Source organism: Centruroides sculpturatus, unplaced genomic scaffold (assembly GCF_000671375.1).
Source record: "Centruroides sculpturatus isolate CEXI.00-Female unplaced genomic scaffold, Cexi_2.0 scaffold334, whole genome shotgun sequence".
Taxonomy (NCBI): domain Eukaryota; kingdom Metazoa; phylum Arthropoda; class Arachnida; order Scorpiones; family Buthidae; genus Centruroides; species Centruroides sculpturatus.
In genome coordinates this window covers 299862-313015 of record NW_019384688.1, presented here as the reverse complement: position 1 = coordinate 313015, position 13154 = coordinate 299862, and the positions used below count along the sequence as shown (strand labels likewise).

Below are 13154 nucleotides of genomic sequence, written 5' to 3'. Positions count from 1 at the left end.
TGATTCTTTAGATATTGAAAATTAAATAAATAACATTATGTTAATTTAAGCGTACAGAAACGTTGCTGTTGTTCCAGCAAAAATCTTATTTTCACTTTACCGAGTGCCTAGTAGGTAATTTGAGAAATGAAATAATTTTCGCAGCTTTAACGGATCACCCTAGTTAATCTGCAGATTAGCTAGGTAATGCGCACATTAACGGATTTTGAGCTTTAGCGGTAACATATATATAAAACTATATTACATACAAATAAAAACCCAACGAAGCAGGTCCTTGCAGCTAGTAATATTATAAAAAAGGAGAAATATTAAACTCGTTTAATAAAACGGATATTATTTCAAGAAGGTATTTTCATTTAAATATAATTTATCTTGAATAAAATTTTTACGCTCATTCCCGCAACGCGAGTTTATATAATTTTGTTATTATAATTTTTATTTTATAAAAATTTATATGACAATTCAATAAAATTTCTATAAGAAAATAAATTTTATATAATTAAACTATACGAATTTAATATATTGAATTTTGAATAACCAGACGACAATCAAAAACGAATTCCTTTGACAATACGTGGCGCTTTATTTTGCGAACAAACAAATGGGGGGAATGAATTGCAATCTTTCGAAATTAATGTAAAAGAAAATAGTTTTCAAAATTAAAAATAATGACAATTTAATGAAATGTATAAGTTTGGGGTTAACAAACGTTAAATTTTATAATAATTGACATCGAAAAAAATCATTTTTATTCGTTTAGAGGTCAATAAACAATTTTGTAAAAATCGCCCGAGTCTATCTATAATGCTTTTGTTTAGTTGAAAATCTTTCAGATAATGGCCTCGAGTTCACAACCAAAACATTTTAAATCTCTTATTGAAAAATTTTGTGCCATAACAGGTGAGAAAATTTTATTTTAAGTTTATTTAAAACAAAATAATAAAAAAATATCTTTCCATCTTTTTGTAAAGAAACAAAAATTCTATAAACAAGTATGCAAATGTCAGACAATAACTTTGCATTTAATTGAAGTAAAGTAATGTTTAAATTTCTATATTTGATGTTTCAAATTAAAAAGTATTTGATTGTTTCTAAAATTATTCAATGTCACTGACTCAGCATATAAATAGACAAAAAGTATACAGGATTATTTAAATCTTGAATTTCAAATGTTACAGGATCCTAGTAGGCTCTTTTATAAGATACTGTATAATGCTTATTTCATTATTTTGAATTATATATAAACATCACATAATGAATTTGGCCAACAAATATTTTTTATTTCAAATATATTTATATTTTTTGACCGTTCTTAGATGATGGATTAATGATGGTACTTTGTGTCGAAGATGATTTTTCGTTGTTAGAGTGCAGATTTGTGTTGTAAATTTTTTGGAAATGGCATAAAACTGTGTGCTGTTTGTGATTTGTGTTTGTATTTCGGTTCTCAAGAGTACTCTGTGAGAAAATTGTTTTTGCACGTAGAAAAACCAACCGGATGCGCAAGTATTGGCGATAAAAGAATAAGCTTTTTAAAATTCCGGCGACTTGGATTTAGTCTGCACGGAGCACCAAATCTGTAAACATAAAAGGTAGAATGATTTCTTATGCTTGGGGGTTGCTATTTGAAATCCCTTAGCAATGTATTTTTTTTCAAATACATTTTAGGGTTTTTCATTTCCCGGAAAATTTGCCTCCAGCAGGATTACAGGAAAAATAATTTCTTTTCCCGGGATCCTGGGAAATTCCGGGATGAGATAGTAAAATAGAATTTTATATGAATAAAAAAGATCATACAGGAATATTTGAATAATTTAATTTATTTTCTAGTTAGTAACTAAAAGTGTAGGGCCAATCTCACCCATACGGACACGTTAGGCTCAATTAACTTATGTTCTCCTACATTATAAGATGAAAGTAAAATAAAGCGTTTCATTGGGAGTTTTAATGATTACGAAAAAAAAAATACTATTTTACTTCTAAAGATGAAATAAAAAATAAACTAAAGTGTGATGAGTGATATTTACTTTCAGCAAGTCTCCGTTGTTCAATGATGCGCAAACACAATACATGGATATTACATGAACTAACAAGTAGAGACTTGTAAAACATAGGTAGTAATATGCAGCAAGAAACCTCAAAATTTCTCTCTTAGGTGAGTCTTCAAGATGCAACTTTTCGTATAATAAATAATAGAAAGAAAACCTGACATGATAAATTATTATTGAAATGCGAGATTTCCCGGGAAAATAAAATTTCCCTGGATTTTTCTCATAGGGAATAAACGGCGAGAATCCCGGGAAAGAAACCCTAATACATTTTCTTTCAATTTTCATTTATTTTTGATTGATGATTCTGTTGTTTATTTTATTTTATTTTGACTATAATGTTTAAATTTGGTAAATGTTTATATATCCTAGTGGTTTAAATTTTACCAATGTTTTGTGATTTAAAGTTTTATTCCTTTTTTTTTTATTTTAGGTTCATTTCATTGTTCTTTTGATGTTCATTTAAGAACAACCCAATGAAGGCAGTGGCATACCGTGGGTGTCAGCCGCCTGGGGCGGAGGAAAATTTCGGCCCCCTATTTAGGTATTTCAATTTAAAAGACCAAAATTCAGTTTGACAGAACAAGCAATGAAAAATTCGGTGGTAGTGCAGTGACCTGTTTAAAATAATTCTATTGGATATTAGTGGTGTATATGAACACGAATGAATCGTACAAGCAAGAAGAAAAAAAAAAGGTCAACAGGTTTTGCGGGATTTCCTCGGATGAAAATATTACTAGTTCACCAGGACGTCAAGCTGATTCCTGGACTGTCCGGATGATAGCACTATCGTAGGCGCGATGAAAGTATAGTTTAGGATGTTTCAAATTTTTACAAGATATTATTATTATTTATTGTGAAATTTTGCCACCCCTTAAAGGTAATTTTGCCGCCCCCTAAAAAGTGCCACCCATGGCGGGCCACCCATGCCGCCCCCACTACGGTACGCCACTGAATGAAGGTCTTTTGTCCATATTTAAATATGGAAAAAATGTATGTTCTGAATAAATCTAAGTTGCAGGAATTTCAAAGATGTAGCTTATTTTATTGCTATTAATGCTTTTTATGTGTAACATGAAATTTCTAGTTTGTGATATATTTAATGTACTTTACTAATATACAAGAATTACAGGTTTGAAATATGTTCTGGATCACTTCCAGATTTATTTAAATTAAAATAATTTTAATTATTAGCCTATTGATTTAAAATTCTGTTTGCTTGAATTTTAAATATTTTATAATTTGTAACAAAATTCATATCTTAAATTTTTTCCATATCATTGTTACTAGAAGTAAACACGTTATCATTTGTTTTATGATGCAATTTATAATTAGATAATTAAATACATATCTACATTAACAGTTGGCTTTGAAAATGTATCTGCAATTTGTTACATATATAACTGACTGCTATCATAGTCCCAATAATAGGAATTTTTATTTTGACATTCAATCTTATATATTATTTATAATAATTCTGTTAAAATTATATATTTGAGTATTTTTTTTATAATTATGATAAAAATCTAGAAAAGTAACAAAAAAATTAGATAAAATAGAATGTTTAATACTTTTACAATTTAAACAAGACAAACTCATGTGAAATATATAAAAAAGTATTTCAGGTGAGTTAGTCATTCTATAATTTGTAATTATTATTAAAAACATTTAATGCTTTTAATAAACAATTGAATAAATAGAAAAGAGATGAAAGAGGTGATTAGATGAAAATAAGACAGTTCAAAAAATTATATGAATTCATGGTGCACTAAGAATAATTGATGATAAATGTCAGAGATCTATAGTGAAAAGCTCCTATTAGAGCCTCTAGTGAGATAAAAATTTATTTGAATCTAAATTTCCTGAATGTTGTGAATATGTCAGACTTAATGTATTGTATTTCTTGAGTTCTGTGGCACAGAATTCTAAGATGCTTTGTAAAATTTGAAGTTGAATTTTTAAGATTTTTGTACAGAAGAAAAAAGTTTTAAATAATTTTTTAAGTTTTTTTGTTTTGTAAAGAGAGGTTAAAAACAACACAAATGCCTTGAAACAGATAAAGCTTGCTTTTCTAATGCAACATTTTTATATAATTTGTCAAAAAGATCTTTTTCTATCATGCTATCTTTTGATGGAGAGGGTTTAGAATGTACAGGTATTATTATTATTTAATTTTTCAGGTATATATTATAGGGACAGTAATCAAATATTTTTAAAGCTATTTAAAAATTGGATAAATAAATAAAATGTCATCAGGCATTTTAAATGCTAAAAAGCAGTTTAAATTAAATGCACATCAGGTAAATCTGTTTGAACTGATGTGAACATTGAGGAATGTGTGTTAGACTGTCTTATTGATATGTAATGCACCATGTGGTCTACTTGTGATGACTATTGATTTTTTCAACTGCAAATATAAGATACCATCAGATCTAAGATATGCCTCTATTTTGAACATGTAAAAAAAAAAGATATATCTAATATATTGAGATAGAACTGAAGAAGTACAGTAATTTTATTTATATAATTTTGCTTGCTTATTACAAAAATCAATTTTTATTAAAAACAAAAAAAAAGTACTACTATATTACTAGGACACATTAACATCTAATTATAGAACCTCTCAGCAATCAGTAAAATGCAGAAGATGAAACAAACATTTTTGGAATCCACATGATTCCAGTTTTAAGTTGAAATAGTTCATTTCTAATTGGAATGCACTGAATAGAAACAAACTATTTCAACCTGAAGCTGGAATTGGGTGGATTCCATAAACATTTGTTTCGTCTTTTATGTTTTACTGGATGTTAAAAAGGTTCTGTGATTAGATGTCAATTTTTATTGTTGTACTCTTAAAACAGTGTGTTTTTTTTAGATGTAATCTCATCAAAGTTTGAAAATTATGACTTGCAAATATTAAGTCTGTGGTTTTTTGGAGTTAATTTTATAGAAATTCTATCCATATTTGAGGTGGAGTGTTATTGAGGCCTTTTCTATATGATTTTTGTATTGCATTCAATCTCAATATTTGATTGATTGATTTGATAAAGTTTTATCATTTTCCATTTATTGCATTGAGAAATCCAAAACATAAAACATGGGGTGCATGACTTTGTTTTCAAGATACAAGAATGTAACACAAAAGTGCATGACAAAACAATAATACATGAATTGCATGACTTTGTCACGTGATGTCCCAAGGTCACTAGCAAGTCTTCTATAAGCTTATAGAATTGAGTTTGTTCTCAAAATTTGATGGGCTTGATGAAACTTTGCCATTTTGCATTAATTGAGATGAGGAATCAAAAAATGTAATGAGGGTCAATTTAAATGTAAAAATTAGGGGTCCGTGACTTTCTTTTTATTATGCAGTGGAGTCAAAATGAAATGTCCATGTTCCCTGACACAATTGAATGTGCTTAATGGAATTTAGAGGAGAAAAATAAAACTTGGCATTGCATGCACCTAACAGAAAATAGTCATGAAAAACAAACAAAACATAAGAATACAGCAATCAATTGTGATTGCTTGCTGTATTCTTATGTTTTGTTTGTTTTTCACAGGCAAACTTTGCACTTGCCACCACAAAAGAGGCTATCCTCATATCCCCTTATGTGGCTATAGCATTTTGCACTAAGGCAAACTTAAATATGGCACCTTTTGGATTAGTCTGTTAGAAATTTAAAAATTATAAAATGACTAATGAAAGGCTTATCCAAAAGGTGCCATATTTAAGTTTGCCTTAGTGCAAAATGCTATAGCCACAAGGGGATATGAGGATAGCCTCTTTTGTGGTGGCAAGTGAAAAGTTTGCCTGTCTGTGACTGCCAGGAACAAAGATTACCTCTTCTATGCCTAACAAGTGCAAGGATTGCTTTTTTTCTTTTCAGCTCTTCAATTCTATTGATATCACAATACAACAAAGTCATGCAATGTCCTAGTCTATGTTCATGGTAAGTGTTCTTAGCAGATGGCTAGACATCTTTAATGGAGAAAGTATTACTGAAAAAAGGTAAATGCAACAAAATCTTTTGAGGAAAAAAATAAATAAATAAAAATAATTAGTGACTACAATGAGTGTTTATAAAAGTGTCTAAGTATTAGATAGTATGTAATTTAATTAATTTGTACATTCTTAATTTAATTGCATTTACTGAGAGTATTAAAAAATTATTATAAAACAATGATGATAAATATTATTTGTTTATAATTACAAAAATTTAAGGAAATTCTTAACATAGACAATACATAAAAGTGTCTTCTAACTTTATCCTTTTGCACATGCAGGAGGAAATTAAGTTCCACAGAAGAGTTGACCTTTCCTTAGAGGCTACTCGTCTGCCTCAATATGTAAAACTTTTAAAGATCTTCCCTCTGGTGATGGCACAATTAAAAAATACTATTTTTCTTTTTATGATTCAATGGGATAATGAGAATCAATAATAAAGTTAATGGAATACAATGGTGATTTAAATTAATTTTATTAAAAATAATATAAACATAGAACAATAACATTTTTTATTCTTGAATTGTATATTTTAAAGGAAGTATTATTACTGTATTTAAATAGAAAATTAAAGATTGATTTGTTTTTCTTGTTTTCAAATTCAGTGGTATTAAGCTAATACAATAATTTTTTCTGTTTTCTTTTTAAACTTTTCACCTGTATGACTTAATTAGTTTTTTCTTAAAAATTAAATAAAAATTTGAATTTAACCTGAGTGTGTTTATTACAAAATTCAATAATTTCCTTGGTTAATGTAAACTCTAGAATCTGAAGTTGAATGTTCAATAGGTTTTACAATTTTAATGTAGGATATGTACAGTACTTATGCATACAAAATTGACACAAAAATAAATGTTTTGGATTATCAAATTAAAATTAATTTGTATGAAAATTTTCAACTTTATTAAACACTATAATAATTTTTAGGTGAATATTTCCATATGCTATATTTGTGATATTGTTTATTTTTCATTTAATTTTGGATCATGAGTAATGGAGAAAGCACTGTAATAAATTGTGATTATATATGTTGCGGCTTTAATGTTAGGATTTCCTTGTTTCTATCTAATGTAATTGAATATCTTCCATATTATTCTGTTATCATACTTAATGATGGTTCCAATGCTATCATTTATGGTGAGCACTAAATCTATTAATTTTTGACATCCATTATGGAAGAAAAACAGTAAGCACTACTATTATATGTTCATACTTATAAAATTTACAAAACATGCCTTTTCCAGCAATATCTTTAATCATGGAACAAACATTTTTGGCCAAATTTACAGGCCTGCTACAAGCTAAAAGCTGTTCCAAAGATGAAAGAGCTTATATTGAGTTCTAAAATGGAACAAGTGATTAAAGTTATTGCTGGAAAAGTACGAAATGTGTGCTTTGTGATTTTATCCAAGAAATTCCAGCTTTTAAGAGTTATTCATACTACACAATAAAGCTTGAACCTCACGCCAAATATCACATAAAAAGGAAGGAAACAAACGAACAAAATTTTTTCATTTAACTTAAGATGTCAGCACTAAACATCTAAATTTTTAATGCTTGTAACTGTAATCTGCCTTTAAAAATTCACATTAAGGTTTTCTTATTGATATACTGATGTAAAAGCTCTTGGATATTTTAGTTATATTAAACAATAGTTATAATATTAATATCATTAATTTTCATTTCATTTTGATGGACCATCAAAAAGTGTCCATTTATTTTAAAATTTTGTGTGTAAAATTCTCTTATATTTTCTAAAAAACATAAGAAATATTCCTTTTTTTCTCTTTACAATTTCAAATTCCCTGTATCTAGGTGATGTTCATAGACTTGGAAATGCTGTGCTGAGATTAGTGAAATTAGTACCATCAAGTGGTAAACTGTGGAGTTAATCCTTTCCGTTGCAGAGTGCATTTAGAATATAAAAATTTAAGTCTCCTATAAAAAGGCAATGAAATGTGTCTTAAATCAAAGGTAGCAAAAATGGCAAAAGTAGCACAATAGGATTTATTCAGAAAGGCTCTAAAGTTATGTCCATTAAAAATGTTTTTTGGAAAGTGCAAACTTGCAAATCTGTATCTGAAATTTGAAAAGTTTCCAAATTTCAGATACAGATTTCAGATACAAAAAACCCGATATATCATACAAAGAAGCATATTTCTCCTACTGATACAAATCTCATTGATCATCATTAAGAGATTGAATTTGGAAGCAATTGATATGCTTAGAAAAGTTATCAATTGCTTCCAAATCCAATCTGTTAACCCTTTCAGAACCCCCCACAATTATCATTCCCACCTTCAATTGGAGGCAAGGTGTTAATGAATTGATTTAAAAAATAAGAACAAAGTGAGAAAATTGATAAATAATATCAATAAATTACAAGTGTTTATCATTTTTTATTTTAATAATTTTTATTGTGTAACAAAACATAATTTCTAATTTCTTTCCAGTATATTAAAATTTTTATAAAATTTATTAAGGTATAAATTTATACTTTTGTAACAGACTACAGAATTCATTAATTTCTTGCACTTTGGTACATAGTTTAATAAATATAATTTAATAATTAGTTAATAGACATAAAGTTGGGTAACAAATATCACTTTGGCAAATTTTGGGCTTAAAAACTGTCAACATTGATCATACCTGTAGTAATACTGTATTATATTATAGTTTTGAATATCAACTAAGTAGCCTGATAGATATTTTACATGGGGAAAAAATGCTTTATTTGAAGATTTTTAAATTTAACTTTTTGTTAAAATTATGTTGCTATTTAAAAACAGTTGCCTTTTTTGTTGAAAGATTGGTTTTAAAATTACATGTTACTAAGTCAAGAGTTCATTTTTTTTAAAGCACAGTACAGTACTATTTGTATATCAGAAAATACTGTTTGTTGATTTTATGCTATCTTGTGTTTACTAGATTTACATACAAATAATAATGATAAATGATGATAAAATAAAAAAGCTTATGTTTTGTTTGTAAATTGCTTATTTTTTTATTACATTGAAGTTGTGGATCCTATCAAACATTTTTCTACAGGATGTATATACTATATTTTTTTGGCACAGTCTTTGGAACGTATCAACTGTGTAAAAAGAGGGATAGATATACTCAATGTTCACAGTAATTAAAATGCTGTTTTATTATGTTGATATTCCATACTGTAAGAAATGTGACATCAAGGAATGTCATGGAATTCAAAATAAAAATTTGAATAGGAATCCTGTATACATAACCAGTATACATGAGTTCATAATATAGGTATCCCTTGTATAACACAGTAGTTATGTTCCAAAAAAGTACCATGTTATGAGAATCTGTGCTATATGAAACAAAGGACTAATACAAAACATGGGATTAGGTTCCAAAAGTTACCAAAAGTACAGTCGACCCCCCCCTATAACATGAGTTCCTGTAGTTTGGATTCCTATATTACGGTGAAAAAATTGCAACAGTATTCTTACAAACATGCTAAAAAAACTCGTATAATTTGGTAAAATGTCATCGCTGACTTGTGTCACAACAGGATTGGTCAAATCTAGGCCAATAGCAGATATTGCACAAACCGTTGAGTTTAAACGAGCAGCAGACCTACTAAAAACCATTTATTATTTAACGTCCATAAAAATTATATTTATATTAATGATGTCTCCAAAGTTCAGCGAATTTTTCACAAAAAAAATAATTTATCAGGAAGCACGCGAGCACCATTCGATGACAAGCTCCACAATGAAAACAAGCTTAAGCAATGGCGTAGTTGAACGGTGCATACTTGGTAAGTAATCCTACAATTTTTTGTTTATAGCATAGTTTATATGGATTACTCCCAAAAAATTATACGTATTTTGGAAATGTTGAGTCGAATTAGTCTAGGATCAATTAATTTTATGGAAGAAACCTTTCAAACGGCCATAGTCCATAAACCTCATATGTGCCGGGCTGTGATTGGCTGGACTCATAGAAAATGGATTCATAAAAACTGGAACGTATCTACCGTGTTATAGGGCGGTCGACTGTATACTGTTTGCTTTAATAAACATATTTCACTTAGTAATAAAAATAATCAATAATTTATTTCCAATCAATAGTTAACTAGCAATTACAATTAATATTAATTTTAGTTAAATAAGGGCGTTTTATAAAGTATCATCATCATCTGAGCTTTGCTGATATTTCTGATCAAGATCAACAAAAAAAAAATGTCTTCATTTTGTTATTTTCACTATAAAAATTTTTTATGTATGACAAAATAAAAATATGTTATTAATTGAAAATTTGTTCTAACGGATTGTGATTTTTTTTCCAGAATTTATGTTCTAAACTGAAATTGTTTGAGTTGTGAACAGTTCAAGTACCGAGATACTGCTGTATTTCATTTGTCATTTTTACGAATGATTATTTACCTATCGTTAAAAAAAGATTAAAAACGCTTGCCTAAAAATGTTTAAATAAACTTTACTAAATACAAAGATTAATCTATAGAAACAAAACATACTGACAATCTTAAAGCCTAAAATCTGAAAGCAATGACAATGACACCTAGTTGATAGGAAAGCGAGGAGAAGGAAGAAGAAAAATTGCACTGTCAGTTTTCATTAAACCTGATGAATGGCACAAAACAAATTGAAAAATTCAATATTCTAAAATCCATGGGCAAATTTGAAATAACATGCATGCTTGCTTGAATGAAAAAATATTGAATAAAGGAGTTTGCACTTAAAAGTTGTAAAATTTTGTGTAGAGGATTTTCCAAATTCTTGAACTGTATTAGAGCAAAACTGGAAACAGTGTTTTATGGGGGTTTTCTCCAACTTTCAAACCATGTTAAAGTGAAGCCATGTTGTATGAAGGATAACTGTACTTGTATTCATATATATGGAAAGTTGATCTTTGTTAGCTTTATTGTTTTTAACATTAAAAGTGATCTAGAAATTAATTTATATAAACACACAAATACATGCATATGCACACGCATCTTCAACAAATAAATTCAATTTCAATGCTAAAGTTGAAATTCAAATATTGAAAGGTTAAAGTTAACAGATTTAGTTTTTGGCTTAATATAACGAATTTATTAATATTTTCAAATTTAATCTATATAGTTAAAAATAACAAATTTTTATTTTACTAATTTAATTTTTTAATCTTTCAATCTGAATATTCTTAATATTAGGTGCTGATGAAAATGCAGCAAAGAATTTGCTGGAAATTTGTAATGGTAATTTAGAAGTTGCTATAAATATGCATTGTGATTATGGAAGTGAAACTGTTCAAAATCCTTCCAGAGGTTCTTCGTCAAAGTGAGTTAAAACAATTATTATTTGCATTTATTTTTATTTGAATCAAAATATAACACTTTTTGTAAATATTTATACAAATTAAAATACACTGTTTTATATGAATACCATAAAATATTTATTTATTTAAAGATTTAAAGAAAATTGCAGTTTCATTTGAGCCATCTTCTATTTACAAATTGATTTTGTTTGATTTGTAAACTAAAGATGTATCTGAAAATGTTTTTTGGTTCTGTATAAAGCAGTGTGAATATATTAACAGTGTGAATACAAAACCCAGCACTAATTTTAACTATTAATAATTTTAATAGTTAAAATTAGTGCTGGGTTTTGTATACTGAGAATTTAAATAGCATTTATTGTTAAGTTAAAATTTTGTTGTCACCAGGTGGCATTGTAAAACCTCTTTATTTACACATGTATATATATGAGACCCCTGTGTTTAGACACACTTTTTTTGTTTTTTTTTTCTGTACTAAGAACAGTGGTAGATTCAACTGTGTAGTTTTATGTATGTCTTATGCCTTTGTTTGTAGTCTATACACCTGTGTTACTGCATTCAGATAAATGTTGTTTTATTATTTGGTGTAAATCAGTCTTGTTTTGCTTTCCTGTTTTATTTAAATATATATATATATATCAAGATGAAGTAAACTGAAAATTTGAACAGTGTTACTAAAAGTATTAATTACTAGATTATACATTTTTTTTTCATCAGTTATTCATTGATTATGATGACAGAACAGGATGAAGTCATTAAAAAACAGGGAAAATCTAAAGTACTGATTTCTAAATTGCATTTACTAGAATAAATAATGAAACTGAAATTTAAAAATCTACAGCATGATTATCTTCAAACATGTTGCATTTCATTGAGCATAACAATAATTAGGTTTACTTTTTTTTATAACTATAATGTAGAATTGTTGTATTATAGTCCAAGGATGACTTGTTTAATTTATTGAAAATAACATTATATTTGTTGCATTTTATAATTGTATGCATTACTATAAAAGTTTCAGATGAATTATTGTTTCAAGAATTAAAATATACTATAAAAATTTTTCATAAATGATCTTAAAAAACTTTATTATTATTTAATGTAGCCATACATACCTTACAAACCTTAATTTTAATACACAGTGCAGCTGTAAGTTGAAAAAAGTTATAGATAGCATGTTGTGTATTATAATAAATACAGTATTTATATAGTAGAGTTTCGTACAACGCAGAGGATTTGTTACGCATTATAGGAAATTGCGTTATCAAAACCTGCATTATCACATGATTTATGAAAGTTTATACCTTGGCCTGTAAGTTGAAAAAAAAAAAAAGAAAATGTATATCTCTGATTGGCAAAATTTGAAGATGTTGCTTGTTTTATTTGTGCGTTGTACAGGACTCTACTGTATGTTGAATTATATCTAAGGGAGAGAAAAAAAGATTGTTGTGGACTGAATTTGGACTGTGGCCATTTGTTAAATGGTAAGATCAATAATGCCCAAACTATAGTTTGTAGATCAGACCACCCTGTAAAGATATTTGAAGTATCTGTTAGAAGTGATAAACAAAACAGGAATTCATAAGTTATATAATTCTCTATTTCAATTGCTCTTTGTTATTTCAAATGAAAGGAGAGAATGCTTCATTTTATAGATAGTCGTGTATATATGTTAGATGAGACTTGTTCTTTAAAGAATATTTTTCTTTTATCTAGGCTACTTGAAATATATAAAAATGTTTGTTAGCCACTTATCTATGACTTCCTTTCAGTTTGGCCCACCAATCAAAAAG

General features: G+C 27.8%; 1 protein-coding gene across 2 annotated transcripts in view; it reads left to right on the top strand.

The window, feature by feature from the left end:
- Window positions 1-540: 540 nt before the first annotated feature.
- The window catches only part of LOC111627104 (UBX domain-containing protein 7-like), a 33935-nt gene continuing 21321 nt past the window's right edge, over window positions 541-13154 (top strand). The window contains exons 1-2 of one of the 2 annotated variants that reach the window (XM_023370661.1): window positions 541-900; window positions 11237-11363. In XM_023370661.1, the coding sequence (XP_023226429.1) occupies window positions 837-900; window positions 11237-11363 (191 nt within the window). In that variant the 5' untranslated portion in view covers window positions 541-836. The remainder of the gene's footprint in view (window positions 901-11236; window positions 11364-13154) is intronic. The other variant, XM_023370660.1, reaches the window with a different exon arrangement.